This window comes from Nestor notabilis, unplaced genomic scaffold (genome assembly GCF_000696875.1).
Source record: "Nestor notabilis isolate BGI_N333 unplaced genomic scaffold, ASM69687v1 scaffold12458, whole genome shotgun sequence".
Classification (NCBI taxonomy): domain Eukaryota; kingdom Metazoa; phylum Chordata; class Aves; order Psittaciformes; family Psittacidae; genus Nestor; species Nestor notabilis.
Window position 1 is genome coordinate 75,731 of NW_009938788.1, and position 20,449 is coordinate 96,179.

The 20,449-nt window shown below is 37.6% G+C and overlaps 1 protein-coding gene across 1 annotated transcript in view; it reads right to left on the minus strand.

Annotated features, from left to right (window-relative positions):
* Nucleotides 1-20,242, minus strand: part of PTPRZ1 (protein tyrosine phosphatase, receptor-type, Z polypeptide 1) — a 64,872-nt gene extending 44,630 nt beyond the window's left edge. The window contains exons 1-8 of the mRNA XM_010019525.1: nt 20,043-20,242; nt 18,073-18,224; nt 16,491-16,586; nt 16,156-16,222; nt 12,646-12,803; nt 11,930-12,080; nt 5,182-5,366; nt 4,316-4,442 (exon numbers count right to left, since the gene is read on the minus strand). Coding sequence (XP_010017827.1) covers nt 4,316-4,442; nt 5,182-5,366; nt 11,930-12,080; nt 12,646-12,803; nt 16,156-16,222; nt 16,491-16,586; nt 18,073-18,224; nt 20,043-20,238 — 1,132 coding nt within the window. The 5' untranslated portion in view covers nt 20,239-20,242. The remainder of the gene's footprint in view (nt 1-4,315; nt 4,443-5,181; nt 5,367-11,929; nt 12,081-12,645; nt 12,804-16,155; nt 16,223-16,490; nt 16,587-18,072; nt 18,225-20,042) is intronic.
* Nucleotides 20,243-20,449: the final 207 nt, after the last annotated feature.

The following is a 20,449-nucleotide window of genomic DNA, read 5'->3' on the forward strand; positions in this document are numbered from 1 at the left end:
GATTAAATTAGTTTTCAGATTTCTACATTTATCAACACAAAATTAGAAAAAGCATCCCCTAAATGAAACATTTAATATATACTTAGTGTTTTTTAGGACAAAAATCACAAGGACAAGTTACAAAGAAATTGCATAGTTAGACCCTCACAAAGCATTGCTGACAGCATGAGCTGCCATGCAGGAGACAGTATTTGAGAGCCTCATCCCAGCATGGGTTTTTTTGATAAACAACCAAAGTCTAAACAAAGGCAGATGAGAGGAGAGATATTCTTAGTTATGATTTCCTGTGTCAGCAAAAGCATGTAACACTGGTATTAACTACACAATAAACTACTGCAGAACTTTTAGAGCTATACAGATGTTATCTAGAGAGTCAAAGCACACATTTAGATAGTTATTCTAAAAACAATTCTACTAGCAAACAAAAAAAATAAAATTGGTAAATAAAGGTTGGACTTTTATCAAAGATGACTAAAACACTATGTACATGATTCCTGTCATTTTCAATGGAGGTTGTGTAGCTACGTCTAGTGACATTTACTAAATGGAAACTAACTGGAAAGCATTTTAGTGTGCACACACACTATCTTGCAAGATAAAAGCCTGCCACTCTGAACAGCTTAGGAAAAACCAAAAGAGGTCTCAGAGCAGGGGTCTCAACCATGATAATCTGCCAAATGTCATATGAGAGCTTCCAAGGCTTCCACAAACTGAGGCAGAGAGCATGGCCTGAAAGAGGTCCTTCCTCTGAGGAAGCACTGCTGAGAATGAGAGGGTTTAAACCTGGTCTGTGGACCACCCGGAGCCTGCAGAGCCCTCACTAACCACTTGCACTCAGACAGGGTGGGGAGAAGGTATGAGAAACATTCTCCTCCTGCAAGTATTTCAAAAGGAAAAGGCTAGAACAATGGTTGTCAGTTTTCTGAACACCAGATTTGTGTTGCACAGGGTACTTAAACTTCCCCCATTAAAAGTGGCCACTCCAAGGTCAGAATTCTTCCTGGAAAAGCCCCATCTAACGCTTCCGCATGACTTATGCCTCACTTTCGCTCTTAACATGAACATTAATTAATCTGGAGGTGACTGCAGTGAATTTCATCTTAGTTAAACTGGCTTATTCAGAGTAATTCTTGAAAATGAAAGTTTTAGTTTATGCTTTATGTGATTCAATTTTATTTCATGTCTTCATGGTGAAGGTAACTTTTCTTTCATAAATTCACAAGCAGGAGCTCCAAGAAATCCCCTTTTGCCTCAAGATCTATAAAGCAGATCACAAAACCAATTTGATGTTATAATTGTAAGCAGCAAGTTGCTCTGAACAGATCTTTCTCATTAGATATCTACATTCTCATATTTCTGTTGTTTAATATTTGCAATATTAACATTAAATATAAAAATATTTTCAATATTTGCAGCAGTTAATTCAGAGGTAATTCATTAGTAAAAGTAAGTATGCAAACAAACATTAATATTAGAAATGAATGGAAGTTTTTTTTCATATTTTAAAATTATATTCAGGGTTTCAATAGCATCTATAAAACTTACTTACAGAGCAATGTACACCCTATTAGGAATGATGCTAATTACATGGGAGAGATTTTTCCCTGAATTTTCCTTATCCTATGCTTTTAGATGTACTGCTGTGGAAGTGTAAAAACAAAAGAACACAAAGTACATTTAATAAATTTGTGTCCATTTCAGATTGGAAACATTCCAAAGAAACAGTTTTCTGAAACACACAAAATATTCATTTTGGTATTTCATTTTTATTTAAAAACTTTTCCCTCTTTTTATGTTATTTCTTAATGTAAAATATCCTTGAAACACTTCATTTGACCTGAAATAATCTTCCTCAATTTTGAAGCGTTTAGAAAACTAAAGGAAAAACATTAGGCACACCTGAAGTATTACAAATTTTCAGGACTGCCTGAAATAAACAAAAAATCAACAAACAAAGCAGGCATTTACACAGTTCTGATAAGCAGGTTATTTAACTCTCTTCTTTACAACGCGTTATTTAAAACCAAGAAAGCTCGTGATTATAATATACACATTAATTTGCTTTAATGCAACATTAAGGAGACATATCTGAATGTTCAAATGACAGAAGACACAAAACTGCCATTTTCACAGTTATGCTAACCTGTTCATACTTTATACAGATACATCTTTACATTGCTATGCCTCCTAGGTATTCTTGTACACTACTTCCTCATTTTTTAACAAAAAGAAATTAGTAGCGTGTCAGGGTAAAAAAGCATAAAAATATCAGACCTTCACTCAGAACTGCTAAATATAACATTTACTGCACCAAATTATCTTGTCTGAGAGTACACATCTCAGAGTAGTTTCTGCTGATATGCTGGAAGGTGAAATGAGTTTACCAGTATGTGTTTCCAAAGCAAGGCCCATGCTCTTCCTTCTACTGAAATGAATGCAAAGCCACTGCTTTGCCTGACTTCAACAGAAGTTCAGCGGGGATGCCATGAGCGGTGGCTGTATCTGTGCTACTAGCCAGCTGCAGACTGACGAACATCCCATCATCCTCTCGCCAAGTTTGTTCCCCAGCAGTATTTGCTTGCACAACAGGTACCCTGTGCAGTTACCCAGGCCCAGTGCTCCTGTCTCCCTCCCTGCCTCTACATCCACCTTTCCTTCCAAAGGAAGTCATGGCACACAGCGGGGTGGTATGCAACTCATCCTTACAGGAGGGATACAACAGTAGTAGTGGATCAGTTCATTCTATGGACGTTACCTATACCGGATTTTGGTTTGCAATGTCTGTTATCAGAGATTTTCAAGCTGCGATGGCAGCATTGCACTGACTTGATTTGTTGAACTGTTATTTAATAATGACAACACCATGCTGCTTATTTGTCATTCCATGTAGAAATGGATGGGAGTATAGAGATTATCTATCTGTCTGTCTGTCTATCTGTCTGTCTATCTATCTATCTATATATGTAGTGGGGGTATGTAGATGAACTCTCATCTGAGAAAATGCTTCAAACACAAAACCAGTAAATTCAGGAAAGGAAGTGGAGGAATACAGTATCTAAGAGGTAGTTAAAGGATAAACAGAAAGGTGAAATGTCAGTCAAAATGTCAGACCTTTGTCATGGACTTCTTAGAGAGCTGAAAAGAAATAGGAAAATTCTGACAGAGACTGGTTTAAGACTCCAAAATGCATTCTTCTTGATATATTGTGTTTGAAAGGCAAGTTAGACATTTTTTGAAAATTTATACCTGAAGCTGCATCCCCCTCCTTCAAACTAAATGCACTATTACAAGCCTATTACCATTATTACTTGATAATTCATGAGATAGAGATTGTTGAGAATCATAGTCTTTCTCACTGCAAAGGAATGTGGTTCCCTTGAAATTAAAAACTGACCTATTGTCCCAGGTACATCACAATGTTGCTAAGGTCTTTGCTGTAGCTCAACAGACTTAATGAAGTGTAAAACTGAACTTACAGAATCCATAAATAACCAACAAGAATTCAGGCCCTCAGGTAAAAAATGGTTTCTTTTATGATCAGAAAGTCTTTTTTTCCTATGATTAATTAAAGGGTTGTTGATTAATAACACAGCTCTCATTCACTTTGATAAGAACTGGGTCTGATGCTAAAACTTCCACAGAATTTAAGGAATTATTAAGGACAAGATCAAGCTTCATGCTATAGTTTCAAATTATTTCATATTTACCAGCAGGCGGAAGAAGTAAATCTGGCTGTGAAATCAGTAAGGTTTGGTTGTTAGGCCTTTTGATTTTTTTGTGAGGCAGCATTAAGAAGCAAGGGAATTCCATCACCACAAGTCCTTTGAAATCAAACTTCAAGTAGTCATAAGAAATCAAATTTCAAAATCAATTGATACAAGCCTCTAAGTCATATTGATACAGACTTCTAAGTCATATACTGGGTTTGTTTTATTTGTTTGCTTAACACTTTGGCTGTGTGGATTAATTTTGGGAGGACATTTGAACTATAGAGAAATAGTACCAAACATGGCTTTATTTCCATACATTACATTACTGAGATACACTTGTGAGATTTGAAATCAGGTAGGTGTTTTTCAGAATATTAAAAAAATTAGCATGCAGTCTTTCATAGGTCATGTTTACAAGGAATGGAGAATTACATCATGTGAAGTATCAGTAGCAAAGAACATGCTGATAGTTAACTGCAGCGATTTTGAAATTTCATTTTAGCATATTTTGATAGTTGTGCACTTTAACTGGTTTGCAAACAAACTACTTCTTCAAATACAGATTTTCATTTAAAAGTGATCACTAAGCTCCAAAGACCACTTACCTGTGTCCTCCAAAGGCATATCAACAATGACTTGGTCACTGTATTTTCCATATAGACCATTAGAGCAAACAGCAACTATCTGAAGAACATAACTTGTATTGGGCAGCAGATTATTGAGAATAGCCCCCTAAAAGAAAAAACATGTTTAATCATTTACTTACAAATAAGATTCAAATATTTCAAAATGTTATTTTTTTTATAACATGTTTTTTATATGAACCATACAGATCCTTTCTTCTAGGACTCTTCATGTATGCTTTTTATATTTTACTGTCACAAATGTTTTTCAGTCAACTTAAAAAAAGAATTTGTGAATTTTTACGTGGAGGATATCAAGCTATATGATTATTTAATGCTGAACATCAGTTTAGGTAACATTAACTCTGATAAGTTGTAAGTCTTTAAAGAGGGTTAGAGGAACAGATCACCTCAGTAAAACACCATGAAGCTGTAATCAGTAACTTAATATTTATAGCTGTATGATTGCACTGCATCTTATTAGTTGCTTGTGTAGATCATTCTTTCACATCAGTAAGCAATGAAGCACAGATCACTATTAACTGACTAAGGGCTTTACAGCTAAGGAGCTCTGAGATTAATATGGTCATAAAATTCTGGGGATAGTAAAAGCAAATCAGAACAGCAAACAGCAAAAGCTTTCTCTCTTCTGGGCAAGAGAGACTTCTTTTTTTCTTGGTCTTTGTGGCTTCACAGCCAAAGTATGGAGTACAGCTTCTGTGAGCTGCAGCCAAAGAAGTGATTTTTCATCGATTCAGATCCCAGCTACCGTTTAATCCCTTAAGATAATTAACAGTGAGTGTTTTGCCATCACCCCTTTGTATGAAACTTGAAGAGTTTACAGTTACCAAGTCCTGATACCCATCTGTCAGAAATTCATGCTTAGTCTGGTCTTCTCCATCCAACTGTTGATAAAAAACAGCAAATCTCTCAATTGTGGTGTCATATACAACCCGAGGTCTTTCCCATGTAACGAGAAGACTGGTATAATTCTTTGGATCAGATTGAACATTTTCAGGTTCTGAGCTGCAAACTGGAAGAAAAAGGAAAGAATACGCTATTTCTTTTAAATAGTACAAGTGTCTTTACTGAAATCTTGAGCCACCTCCAGAGAAAAATAATGCAGGTCTTTCAGGTGCCTCATCTTTAACTTTTGACTAAAATACCTGAGATGCCATGCACTATAAACAGAACTAGTATTTTAACACTGGATTTTCGAAAGCCAGTTAGTTTGAGGATTAAGTCCCCTTCCCCACCATTTTATACCATATTTTGTTAAATATTAATATCCAGTTCACAAGAAATAAAATATAAAACACAAAACATTCATCTATATGTCCTGGGGATGAAAACTCTCTATTACTCTGTCTTTATGAGTCTATCAGAATCACAGAGTCATAAAATCATAGAAGCAACTAGGCTGGAAAAGACCTTTACGATAAATACAACCTTTATCCCGGGACTGCCAAGTTCACCACTAATCCATATTACACACAGTTTGTGAACACTTCCAGGGACAGTGATTCCACCACTTTCCTGGGCAACCTGTCCCAATCCCTGATCACCCTGCCGGTGAAGAAATTTTTCCTAATATCTAGTCTAAACCTCCCCTGGTGCAGCTTGAGGCTGTTACCTCTTGTCCTAGCACTTGTTACTTGGGAAAAGAGATCAGCCACCTCCTCTCTCCATCCTCCTTTCAGGTGGCTGTAGAGAGTGATAAGGTCCCCCCTGATCCTTATCTTTTCCAGACTGAACAACCCCAGCTCCGTCCGCCGTTCCTCATAAGATATGTGCTCTAGGCCTGCCATCAGCTTTGTTGCCCTATCAGAGTACCATTAGAATAGCTGCATACTCTCTTACCAGCTATAATAGACTATAATCTACATCAGATTGTTTTTAAAGGTTAAAGGTAAACCTATCACACTTGAATTTTCTCTTAAGGATATTTGAATCTTTTTATAGTACCCAAAGAAGAAACAAAAGGCAAACAGAAGCAGATATGTCATAAAAGGGGAACATTTAGCAGTGCTGAGCAAAGCCCATCCTTCTATTTCTCCTGTCTACACATTAATCAACTGTCAAACAGAAGCTATCATTGTTATCTGGTATGTGTCTAGTTAATGCATTCTTCCTTCAGTAAAAATGATGAAGTTAGCAGGTAGTGATTTCATGTTATTATAACTTAAGGCACCATCTAGACATAGGCTGAAAATGTCTGAGCAGACTGCTGCAGTCCTGGGCCTGGCTCATACACCTTCTTTGTGAGCCTGCAACTTGCACTCCTGGTCAGGCAGCTGCTCTTGTATATCTTTCAGCTTCTCCCCTCCACTACTCTTTTTTCATCTCATTCAAGTAAGATCAATGCTTCAATACTTTCATAGACATACAGATGTACTAATTACCAGTGTGCTAGAAATTTACTGAGACTGACATTTGTTTTTTAAGTTGCCCAAGTACCTGTGTGTGGTTTAAAAAAAATATACAAGGTCAAATGTTGCTTAAACTGTATTAACCAAAAAAAAATAAACAAAAAAAATTAGCAGAAAATGTAAATTACTTAGCTTGAAGCTCAATGAAAAATGACCAGTAAGTTGTGATATATGAAAAAATAAAGCAACATTATAAACAGTTGCATCATTCATGGCTGGTTTGGGTCTGGGCTGACACCCCATTCTCCTTCCCCCTCTCTCATCATCCTCTCTGCTGATGGGGGAACTGTGTCCTAAGATCCAGCACTGAAGAATGGAGATGACTGTCAGAAGTGTTCACAAACTTTTGGTTCCCAACTTGAGAGTAGAGCAAATTGATTTATTCTGATGTCTCAGAATGAGGGTCAGGGGTCCCTGGCATAAATCCCTCTTCTCATCTCTTTGAAACTGCATGGTTGTTGAACTTTGATTGAAATGCTCAGAGTGGCTATCTGCGCCTGCCCTAGCTTTTGGGAAGTTCCTTTCTTATGTACAGAATTTCCTTTCATATGTACTTTCATATGTCCTGAAAAGACATACTATTCAGTCTGTTGCTTCATTTATTACCTCATTTCTACTGCTTTATTTAATCTATCAGACTTCTCAAAATCACTGATCTAAGTACATGAAGTTTGCTTTGAATCTTTCAACGATTTGATTTAATCTTACATATTATGATGATCAGATGGATACATTTGTATTACAAAACTTTTAGCTTGGCTTTTGCAGCAGTAGTTACTTAATCATTCTCTATTTGGAATAAATGAGAAAACATATTTTTCAAATCTATCTCAGAATCTGTTTGAAACAAATTTTGAGTACCCAGGAAAAGAAAGCAAAAAACCCTATCTAGCTAATTAACAAAATAAGTGTAGAATCTTTGGAGTTCTTTTAAAAGAAGCAAACACAATGCTTTTGGTTGACAATACTGCATTTTAAAAGAAAGGAGAAAAATATTCTTTCTATTAACTTTGCAATTTGCCACTTGAGCACAGGAGGGCACTGAAACCCCTCAAGAAAATATTCTGAAAAACAATCTCATAGAGTCATAGAATTATTTGTTTTGGAAGGGACCTTAAAGACCATCTACTTCTCTCCCTCCTGCAATGGGCAGGGACACTTTCCACTAGACTAAGTTGCCCAAAGCCCTGTCCAACCTGGCTGGGATGAGGCAGCCACAACATCTCTGGGAAACCTGTAGCAGTGTCTCACCATCCTCACAGAAAGTTCTTCCTAATATGTAAACTAAATCTGCCCTCTTTCAGTTTAAAGCCAGTTTCTTCCATTCTGCATGCTGTTAGGCAGTTTTGAGCAGCACTGGTCTGAGCTGTGTGTGTGTGAGCTATTGGTAGAGGCAGTGTTAGTCTACGTAACTTAGTTGAATTCTGTAGCTTGCCTTGAATCTCCTGTGCTATATATCCAACACACCATTTTATTCATTACACAGAATTCTTTGAATTGACATTAAGGAAGAGCAAATTTCAAAAAAAAACCCAAACAAACCCCCAACCAAGCTTTGTACATTCCATTCCATTACCAAAACTTGTCATTCCAACCCACTTCCACCAGATGGCAAAAGGAAATCATAAGACCAGCAAGTCTCAATTCTGAGCACTAAGGCAGATGACAAACTCTGGTTTAATTTTTTTTTTAAATGAATCTAAATGTTCTTCAGCCTTTTTTTTTTAAAGGTGTTTAAAATAACTCTCCACTTTTTCATAGTGTAAGTACAAAGCTTCTCATTATTGCAAACTCTTGTCTACTGTCCTTTTTCGTCTCTTCGTCTCTTCATCTGTGAATGAATTTGGCTGTGAAATCTCTGAGTGTATTCAGATCAACTGAGGAGCATTACAAAGCTTTTAAAGGTACAAGACTGGTGTCTTCAGTATTATTTCTTTCAGTTTTACTCTGTTTTCTTTAATAGATGCTTCTTCCAACTATTTTTTTTCCCCCAATAAAAAGGTATCTTCTCCTTTGATGCTTGGTCCTGTTCATCTCAGCAGTGACCAACAGTATTCCTACATGACACTCATTTGCATATTATTTCACCTCAATTTCTTCCCAGGCATTTGTCTCTTGACCTTCTTCTGGATGCCTCTTCATCAGTCATTCTACCTGTGCCATTTCCTTTCTCTGCCTGCCAGTCTCAGTAGCACAGAGGTATTTTGCTCTTGCCTTTTCACATTTTCCTTCCCCAGAGACTGGGAAAAGCAAGGACATCACATAACAACTTACCTAATTAAAGACTTCTACTTTGATACTGACTTTTAGAAAATCTGGGCAAGGAGACTGCAAGAAAGGTAGTTATCGAGTCTGTTACTAGTCTAAAGTCACAGATATTCAACAAGTCTCAAGCAGGAAAATATATTCACAGGAAGACAGAGACTTGTCCAAGCCCCTGCTGGGCTTGAATTCTGATCTCTGTTTTCCCCAGAGATGCTGGTTTTGCATATCATATCATATCATATCATATCGTATCGTATCGTATCATGATAATGCACCTATATTTGCTTATTCTTCTGTGGAATAAAATGCTACCCATATAACTTAGAAGTTTTTAATCTAAACTGAACTGCATCATCAGGTAGCACCAGGGTACATTAGAGGAATCATTTTAAAAAACTGCCTGGACTGTATTTTTGACAAAAAGACTTTTACAAGCTGCCCAAATTTGCCTTATTCAGATATATATTTAAAAAAAAAAAAAAAAGCCTGGATTTATGCTTCTCTGAGTTTGAAACAGTTGGAATAAAACTATGTATAGTTCTCAGTCATCACTGGATAATTCAGGGGATTTTTTCCACATTTGTTGCTTTCTTCTACTTTTAGTTGAATCTGGGTTTGAGATTTTTATCTTTTAAATCCAATTTTCACTTGTGGAAGCTGTGAAAACACTTCATTTGCATTAAGACACTCAAGGGCTTTTCAGCTCCCTGCCAGCGTGTGTGGCAAGAAGTAGTTCGTCAGTATTCCCAGTCTATCTTTACAATGGAGGTGGAGCAGCACAGTAAGCATGTGTACGGGTTTGACCTTGGCTGGCCACCAGGTGCCCACCCGGCTGCTCTCTGTCTCCCTCCTCAGCAGGATGGTGGAAGAAAATTGACGAAAACACCCATGGGTCAAGATTTTTCAGTTACCTACTTGAGTACAACCCACTTGCGTAATTTCTCTTGTGTTGTCAAAAAGGATTTCAGCCTATTTACTTCTAGGGTATTAGGCATTCATGTTATAGCTTTTACATCTCAACACTTAAATTTAATGATTCCCAGGACTTTTAATTTACCATTCCTTTTAATTTACCATTCCTTAAAATGGAGGTAAAAAAGCTCCTTGAACGTTCTATGCTAAGCAAATCCCAGAATTGCATTCGTGTGTGTGTATATACATGTGTGTACATAAATATATATATTATGTACGTGTATGTGATCTTACTGCATTTACATAGTGCACACAAATATTAGCAAAATGTGAAATATGTATACAGGTAGACCTGAAATTCTCATGATCCCTTTTTGTCCCTCCTTGTTTATGGCCAAACCAGAATTTTTAACCTACACTCCTTCAGGTATCTGCACATAGAGTGGACAGAAGGAAGCAGGGGCCTGTCTTAAACAGTATTACCCAAGTTTTCTTCTTGCAAGTCTCTATGGAAATCTAGGTTAGGATGGCACAGCTGAAAGTAGCTTCCTTCTACTGCAGTGACAAGAGTCAAGGCCAAGGTCATGGCTGTATTGCAACTGCCTGGGAGGCAAGTGGATTTCAGGTGGCAGAAGTCCAAGTCTCTGTCTTCAAAAGTCTTTTGCCTATGACATTTCTCCACCGTAGATTTACTCCTAGTTATAAAGGACTTGAGAAGATTAATTTCCTTCTGACACATGGACATAAGTGGTCTCTCTTCCAGAGACCTTCATTAAATAGAGGGATCTGGGGAATCATAATCTTTTTTTAAGTTAGGCCAAATCAACAATGTTGTTTGTAAGTCTATTTGGAAACAGAAATTTATTTAATTGTAGTAATTTGCTTGATTGTTGCAGCTCAATTCCATATTCCTCCAAACTTCAAAATTTCAAGTGCTACTTAGTACCGGAACAAAGAAACCCTGACAGAACAGCTATTTCTTGGCTTTGAACAATGCAAAACAATTCACATCCTGGGCATGCATCTGAGGTGTTCATGACAAGCTGAGGCCAAAACAGAAATGCCATGGACTGGTTATCGAAATGAGGCAGTAAAGTTATCCTGTGCAGCAGTGTGGCAAAACAGTGTAATGTACTTGTGCAGGGGATGCAGCCCTCCAGCAGTTCTGAACGATGAACGTCCCCTAGCTTGTACCCAAGTTTCATACATCATATTGTTCCAGTGGGGAAAAAAAAAAATCCACTCAACTAAGATGAATTAAAATGAAACCACACTTCTTTCTGATCCAGAGACACCTGCATCACATGCTTCACTCATTTGTCTATGTCTAACTAAGCGCAGTTCAATGCAACTGAGTTTAGGAATCTACAGGTATCCCCACCCAAGTAGTAACATAATCCCCTCAAACAGATTTTTACTATTCATTCCTCTACGCTTGTAAGTATAGAAATAATTTACTTCCATATTTAGTGCTAGATCTTGTTTCCCACTACAGAATGTACTGTTTTGGTCATATAACCTTCACAAACCTCCCTGAGAACAGAATCTGGCTTCTGGGATTCTCTCCATCTATCGCTTTCTCAGCAGACTACGTGAAATTAATTCGGTGACCTCACTTCAGTCTCTGTTGGAAAAGCATCCACATTACACAACAAAGAACCAAATGGGTTTGTAAAACAAAATACTCTTGCAGCCCCTGAAAAGGCAGCTTTGTTTAAGTCTCAGACATTAAAAGGGCACAGCAAGAAAGCTTGAACTGATGCGATCTTCACTGAATGTTTGGTCAAGACAAGCATTTAATTTTCCACTCCATTTAATCTGACATGTTTTATGATTGCTATTTTTTCTCTCTGAAGTGATAGATTTATGAGTAATAATACAGTGTGCTACTTTCTACACAATTTAAAATGAGTATCTTCGTACTAGGATGAATTTTTTTACTGAAAACTGTCTTTCAACCTGTGGAGAGGAATGACTGTTCAGTAAATACCTGCTTCATGAATTTCTTCTTGTCCAGTGTAAGAGGAAAACACTTGCCCAAAGAACTTATATTGCTGTTCTCGAAAGTTATTTTGCAGGTAGTCCATCAGCATAACATAGCCAGACTGCTGCATTGTAAGGACTTCACAAAATACAGCTAACTAGAAGAGGCAAGGAAAAAAACAGAAGTCAGAAGTCACAACGAACTAACCAGATACTGTTAACATGGAAGAGCCCTGGGGAACAGATGGTGGGTGAAGTCTCCCAGCTGAGCTCTCCTGGGTAGCACTGAACTTTTGTTCTTCTGTACCAGCAGTATATCTGTTTTACTCCACCTCTATTTCTCAACTACACTGTTGTTGGAGCTATGCTTTGCCCAGCACCACCATTTAGGTGGGGGAATATGCAAAGAGTGTTTTGCACTCATCTTTATCTGGGCTATGTAAGTCCAGACAGCCTGCAGATTTAGGAAGTGTGCTCTTACTGCTTTCTAAGGCAAGAAATGACTCAGAATCTAGTCCTGGACTAAAAAGGGGAAAAGATGACAGAATTGAGTAACACATATCCTTTCTAATTTAATGTCTGCATGAAACTTGTAAGTAAATAGAAGAAAATCTAGGTTCTTGGGCTGGCAATGAATGCCATGAGCTTTTACCATATACAGAGCAATTGTTTTTCTTTGCTATTATGTACTATTGTTTGGTTTTAATACATGAAGCACATTACCTGGTTTTCAGAAATACTTATGGTATCTTTAAACACAATCCATTCAACTGTTTCAAAGCAGGGAGGAGCTGACAAAGACCCATTGTAAGTGTAGTATTTGTCTGTTGCATTCGGCAAAAGGTTCAGCAAAATAAATGGTTCTAAGGCAGCCTGTTTTCCTGGAAAAAAAAGAGTCATTGTCGTGGTTCAAGTTAAAATATGTAGAAACAATGACTAAATAAACCCTCTAAAAGAATTACCATTATAGGAACATGCTAATTTTGAGGCCATTCAAAATTTGATATCCAGAGAGACTAGCATAAAAATAAATTGCTGAGCCTTTTTTATGTGGTTTGAATATTATTACAAAACCACCTTGTTTACTTGGAAGGTCTAACGAGTTACTCCAGTAACAAGTAGAGTAATCAGTATGTTGGTTCACAAGAATTTGTTCAAGTTTACTTGTAAATGTCAAAGATGCCAAATCTTTGTCTCACATGTGAACTTCAAAGAAAAAAATATGTTAAATCTCTGTTCTTGGTCTCATGACACAGCTTCAGGCTCTCACTGAATTTGGTTAAATTGTTCAGTTTCTCACAGGATCTTAACCTCTGCAGAAAATCACTGCCTGGTACATTGTTGCCATGTTAGACCTGAAAGTTATGCTAGTCATGACTGTAGAAGCAGAATTATTATGGATCAGGGGGTTTAAAAATACAGTGAAAAACATTAACAGATTTAACACAAAGCAGAGAAGGCTGCAGAGCTCCTCCAGGAGAGTATGACCATTCTGTTTATTGTCCTGTGAAAACAGTGCCATGTCTTTCAGGTCAGCAGTTTACTTGGTACCTTGTCAGCTGTGAGCATGTACAAGGGTTCTGGGAGTCCATCCACAGAAAGCTAAGTTCATGCTAGTGTGGCAGTAGGGTTCAGCAACAGAAATTGGCAGAAATGGTACCAACTGGCAGATTTTTCCAGTCTGCTACAATTATCAATTTTGTGACAATTATCTGCCTTACTGTCTGCTGCATTCAAAATAATACTTAGTTTTTATATCTTGGAATAACGTAGAACCTTATGCACCTTATTTCAGTGTAAGTTACTGATTTTAAATTTCTCTCTATTTCAGAAGTATTCACTTAGGAATACCTAACGATTTTTCAGACTGTGCATTAACTTGTGGTTTTACAGATACTACCTCTTGAGCCCTGTACAGATTTCTGACCTTTTATCTTCATAATTCCTTACAAACATGGTGAAAGCAGCAAATCACATTAACAGTTTACTACAAATCAGTGATGCCTGCCTTCATACAGTGACTGTTCCACTGAGGTAAGACCTCTCTCTTATCCACATGTCACAAAAGGGGAACATTTAGCATTGCTGAGCAAAGCCCATCCTTCTATTTCTTCTGTCAATGTGTTAATCAACCTTCAGAAAGAAGTCATCATTGTTATCTGGTATGTTTCTAGCTAATGCATTCTTCCTTCAACAAAATGAATGGCCAGTACATTTTACGTAGATATCTTGGGGACATGAAACTTCTCATTTATAGTAAGAATCCTGCCATTTGGATTTTAATGTGATTAACAGTCTAGATTCTAAAATCAAACACCTACAAAGAATGATGAGCAACAGGACTGTTCCTCTGCAGAGCTTGAGAACTCATCAACTAGGATTCAAATAAGCACAACAGAGATACGACTTACAAGAAAAGATCATGTACATCACAGACAAGATCATGTGCTATTCACTTCTCTTCAGGAGGAACAATTTGATTTAGTAATGACCTGAATTTTCAGAGCTTATTTGCATTCTGTTCAAAAAATGATATTCTACTCATTGTTGAAGTGCCATGTAGTGGCTGTATCTTGAATCTTGCTGCTGATAGTTTTACAGCTCCTTCCAAGGCTGTAGAACAGTGTCTGCCTTGATGCGTTACTCGTTCTCCTTTGTATTTCACAGAAGATGGCACACAAAGATAATGAATCTTAACTGCTTTATATTTCCCTGTCCTCTGCCTTTGTGATTTATGAAAGTTGCTTCCCTTTGCATTTGAGAATGGTGTTTGTATTCTAGAGAAAAACAACCTTGATTTTAGTGCCATAATTTTGAAAGCTTTTAAAATAGTGGACTGATACTTTTTACACTTTCAACCTACCAATCTTAAGGGCCTTTAAAATCTCAAACACCACTGCATATAGGAAAAACTAAGACAAAGTTAGCCATTTACTTCAGGTCATAGCCATGATGTATGAAAATACCCCTGACAGTGCTCATTCATGCTTATTCTCCTGCGAAGCTGCTGTGAAACTGAGTTGGAAACAGAGCCCAGATCTCCTCATGCACCACCCTGAAGTCCATGTGCTCTGACATGAAAACACAAGGAATTCTAAAACACCAGATATTGTCAACATTTGGTTGAGTAGTGCTAGTAAAAATATAATAAAATTGGATTATTTCAGATTTACACAGGAGCAACCAAAAAACTCACAGAATGAATCAGACATTTCTCTTGATTTAGTATTTAAAGAATTTCAAATTCATGATGATATTTATTCATTTACACTTACTTCTGTTGTTACAAATATTCAGTCTTGGGGAATAAATCATAGACTTACAGACTATCCCAAGTTGGAAGGAACCCATAAGGACCATAAGCTCCTCTCAGGACTGCCCAAAAATAAACCATATGACTAAGAGTGTTATCCAGATGCCTCTTGAACTCTGATAGTCTTGGTACCAAGACCACTTCACTTGGAAGCCTTTTCCGGTGACTGGCCACCCTCTCAGAGAAGAATCTTTTCCTAAGGTCCAATGTGAACTTCCCCTGACGCAGCTTTATTACATTTCCCTGTGTCGTATCTCTGGGCCCCAAAGAGAGGAGATCGGCACCTCCCCCTCCACTGCCTCTCTTGAAGAAGCTGTAGACTGCAATGCGGTCACCCCTCAGCCTTCTCCAAGCTGAACAAATCAAGTGGCTTCAAATGCCTTTCATAAGTTTTGTCCTCAAGACCTTTCACCATCTTTGTTGGTCACACCTCTGGACACACTCTAACAGTTTGATGTCCCTCTTATATTGAGGTGCCAAAACTACACAGTTCTCGAGGTGGGGCCACACAAGTGCAGTGTAGAGTGGGACACTCATCTCCCTTAATCAGCTAGCTATGCAGTGCTTGATGCACCCCAGGACACAGCTGGCCCTTTTGGCTGCCAGGACACACTGTTGACTCATATTCAACTTACCATCAACCCCATGTCTCTTTCCATGGGGTTGCTCTTCAGCCTCTCATCCTCCAATTTGTATATATGAGGATTACCCTGTGCCAGGAGCAGAATCTGGCACTTACCCATATTAAATTTCGCGTGGTTGGCAATTGGTCTTTCCAGATGACTTTTGTTGTTTCTAACAAAATAGACATGGCTGAGCTCTACAGAACCATGCTCCCCAATGCCTTTAAGGCTTCAAAAATTACACTGAAATAGGATTTAGTCTAATCAGTAATCAATGAAACATGGAGGCAGACTTACCAAAACGACTAACACTATCTACTCCATTAATGATTGGGTTATAATCCGGATTATCTTCTAGTCCAATCTGTTAAAAAGAAATTGCATTTTTGTAACAGTACAGGCTTCATGAAGAAAAAAAAAAGAAATTGAAAGTTGCAGTTTACCACCAAAATTACAGATGACTTAAAGCAGAGCAAATATATTTTGCCCAATTGTTTTTCTGTAAGAATAAATTAGAAAGATATATGCAAATTTCTAAATCAGTGATCACACACTGGAACCAGTTAAATTCAGTTTGAACATCTGCTGTGTTTCAAAGCTTGTTTAATGACACAAAGATATACTTTGTTTACCTCAAACAAAATCGATAAAGCTCTTAACTTTCCATTTCCTTTAACTGCCTCTTCGAAATTTGTAAATTGTTCTGCATCATAGCAGTAGATTTGCATCTGCAAATAAAAATATATTCAAATGTTATGTATGTAAAAATAAAAAACAAATAAATTCAATGTGGTTATTTGTATTCCCATTTTGAGAAAAAATATTCCAGCACTAAATTTGATTACAAATATATGGATATTTTATCTATCTCACATGCATTACCTCAAGATACAGAATGGAATTCATCTGCTGTTAGCTGTCTAACAACGACCTCTCCTGAAAAACCATTAAGTATGCAGGAGTTACCCTTTCAAGGAGCACAATACTCTCCATGGATAATATAGTAAACTGAGACAACTTGCTGGTAAGGGACATCTAACCTAGAGAACTCAGGTGAAATGAATCTTGTGGTAAAACATGAATCAGTGGCAAAACATGAATAATAAGGCAGGATGTCCCTAATACATATGCCTTGCAGTAAGTGTAGAGAAGCATTGGCCATAAATAATTACCAGGTATTTTGTGCCCACATTCGTCTGCTGTCATGGGCATTGAGTTTGTTGCATCCCTTCCTCTCTTTCTTCAGATGCAGTTGGGAAATCTCCTCCAGTGCCAGGTGACCAACATGAATGGGGGAGTGTCCTGCTCCTGCTAGGTTTTTATGAGATGATGACGGAAGAGAATATTCTCTTGATGCCTTGGCAGGACAGGTGGAGTGTGAGTGGGAATTTTTAAATGGGTAAAGAGCTAAAGCAAATGGCACTTGCTGAGGGAAAACTCCTGGCTCACAGCTCTCCACAGAGTATAGGACAGCCTTGGCTCTATTGCCTTGCTCTGATACAGGAGTTCAAAGTTTTCAGAGTGAGGAGCAGCACAGGTGCCTGTTATAACCGTATCTTTTTAAGTGGAAAATTATCACAACATCACGTTGAGGGTTGCAAGTTTGGTCTGCAGAGTGCACCCACAGATCTCAGTAATAGCTGCTCCTCTCCTCCACTCCATTCCCATGCTGCTGCAAGCTATTCTGCCAAACCATCCAGCAGTACGGGTGCCTGTGAATGCAAATGCACACAGGACCTGCTCTTATGTGGTGGCTCCTAGCACCGACAGCTCTTTCCATCCAAATGACATGGGCCACGCTTTGTCTTGGTAATACTCAGCAGCTCCCATGGGCAATCATGAGCAAAGCCCCAGCTTTGAAAAGTCCATTTACAATCTAAACAACTGACTGCTGTGTGATATGATGGGTCAAACTTGTAGGAGCTTAACTGTTAGCGGAAGCTTGAACTTTGTCAGATTAGCAGAACCAAATTCTAATATCATTTTAGATGATGTGCAAAAACACAGTTTAGACATTCTCAACATGCCACAGAATAACGCCTTATGCTGCCCTTCCAAAATGCATCATTTAAATAATTTTAATTTGGATTTAAGTGAATGATTATATTTGCAAATAGACATAATTGAGTGACAAACAAAGCTATTTCATAAACAGTGTTACTTTGAGCTGAATGTCGAATCTTCAAAATCATCAAAATCTGTTCTGTACTTTACCTCAAGAGGAAATTTTCGTCCTTCTAAACTATGTTCTGATCCGTCTGATGACACATTGCATTTTCCCCAGTGAAAAGTGATCTTGCTTGCTTTGAACACAGTGTCTAACCCACCTCCACTCACATAGTAATCATTTGTCAGGTTAATTTCCACTGAACAAAGAGAGAGAGAGGGAAAAAGGAGTGTCAATATAACAGCTGGCCAAGGCATCTATGACTTTCATATTTCAGTATTAGGTGCTAAAAGGTAAATATGATATGCTTATTTCCCTGTATTTCATAAGCAATTTGTCAGAAAATTGGTTATTCAAACTAAGTAAGAAGTGTAACAATTCACTATTAACATGGAGAAATACATTTCATTTCATGTTGCAATTCTCAAAATAGTCATCTAATGAAGTGCAATATTATACTGGTCTCTGGTTGACTGAAACTAGTCAAAGAAATATACTAAAAAACTCAGAGAACTGGCTTAGCCACCAAGCTGACTGTCAAAGAAAACAAATCCCTAAAATATACAGCTTTCTGAAAGCAGCTGTGTTTTTAAGAAAAAGGAAAATGCCCCTCCATTATTATCATAATTCTAGATACAGATCATGTGGCAACACAGAAAATTGTAGCCATTTCCTAGAAGGACTGTCCTGTTTTTGTTACCCCTTAGCTATGGAAAAGTCTCCCATGGGAGAAGGTGATGACAGGTCTTTGGATGGAGATAGATGGACACAAACTGTGGCTGGGAGTGACTGTTTGTCTTCCGGAGGGAATGAGCAGGGTGGAATAGACCAAAGCCCCACATTTGGGTTTCCAGTGATTGTGAATTGTTTGACCTCTTGCTAAAACAGCACTAATGGAGTTCAGTTTCATTACATTCCTTTCCTCAAAACCTTGAAGACAATTTTAACTGCAGAACTTAGCAGTTCCTTTTATAGCAATCTGAGTTGCTACAGGTGATGAAGAGCTCAGATCACTTTTATGGACTTTAAAGAATATTTTCTCAGGGATCTCTTGAAAAGACAAATGTACTATTTATCTCAGCTGGTAGGGCAAGAAGGAAGTAAGTGATTTGTGGAGTAGTATGTAGGAAGTACATGATGGGGTCAAGAACAAAAACTAGGAATAATGACACTAAAATAAGAGAAAACCAAACCAATATAAAATAAAACAAAATAGCTAGTCTAAGGGTCCCACTGGAACTGGTATAAGGTCAAAGACAGTTGTTAAGAGATTCCTTCTTCCATACCTATGCCCGAAACAAGAAACAGTACTTTCAACAAACAGCTTTTAGTCATTGCTATCCTAGATTTATAAGTGGTTGCAAAAAGATTTGTCTGATGATGTAAATGCCACTATAAGCTTGGTTTATGGCTGGGAGAAATAAGCACTTGTAGGCATAAATCACTTCTTTCTAAAATACATTTCTAAGATAGGCAAGACAAATCAGACCATAAAGGTACTTATTTCTTTTCTTTGACTTAAGAAGTCTAAGTGAGTAATTGAGACACAAGTGTCTACATCATAGGTGTTTACATGTAGGTGAGATGAACCCCATCCTAAGGTTTTTGAAAGCACAACTCATCTATGAAGTGCTTCCAGATGAGTAGGTGATTTATTCACACTTTTAAAAAATCATTTTTGTATACTCGTTATGGATTCTAGGAGTGTAGAAACCATTATTTCACAGCAAATGCTAAATTACTGTTTAGCTTCAGTGAAGCGCCCGTGGTGGGATGATAGTAATGATGTGATTGCTTTGGCTCTATCTGTCTGTGCACATAATTATTTGTGTGATTTCTCTATTATGCTTGGCTATTATCAGCACCTGTTGTGTTTTGGGTTTTTTTTAATTTTATGGACAAATTCACCAGGTAAGGGAATGTGAAATGAAAATGTTTAATTAAAAGTTCTTGGCTGATTGTCCATCCTACACCACTTTTCTGACCTCATTTAACTCCATGAAATCTGACTTTTTACCTGTTTTGCCAGTGTTGCGAATGAAAGTATCTTCCGAAGTTTCCTTTTCCCATCCATGGAATTTAAGTTTCTTCAGATTCACATTTACTTGGGTAAGATCTTCATCTATATTAATAGGAGACTGTTTGGCACCATTACAGGCTGAATATTTCTTTCCCCAGTTTTTTTGGTTCAAAGTTCCTATAAAATAAAACATTTGCGGTAAATACACTTAAAACCTAAAGTGGTATCCATACAATTTTTAGTGTGGGAAAGTTTAAATACAGCTTGAAATCTGTAATCAGAGTACCTGTCCTTCTTTTAGGCTTACTCTGTAGCAATAAGCACACCTAGCATTGCATCCTACCGTCAGTAGTTGAGAGTCACTTTTTGACCATTTTAGAAATCATACACACATGCTTATGAAT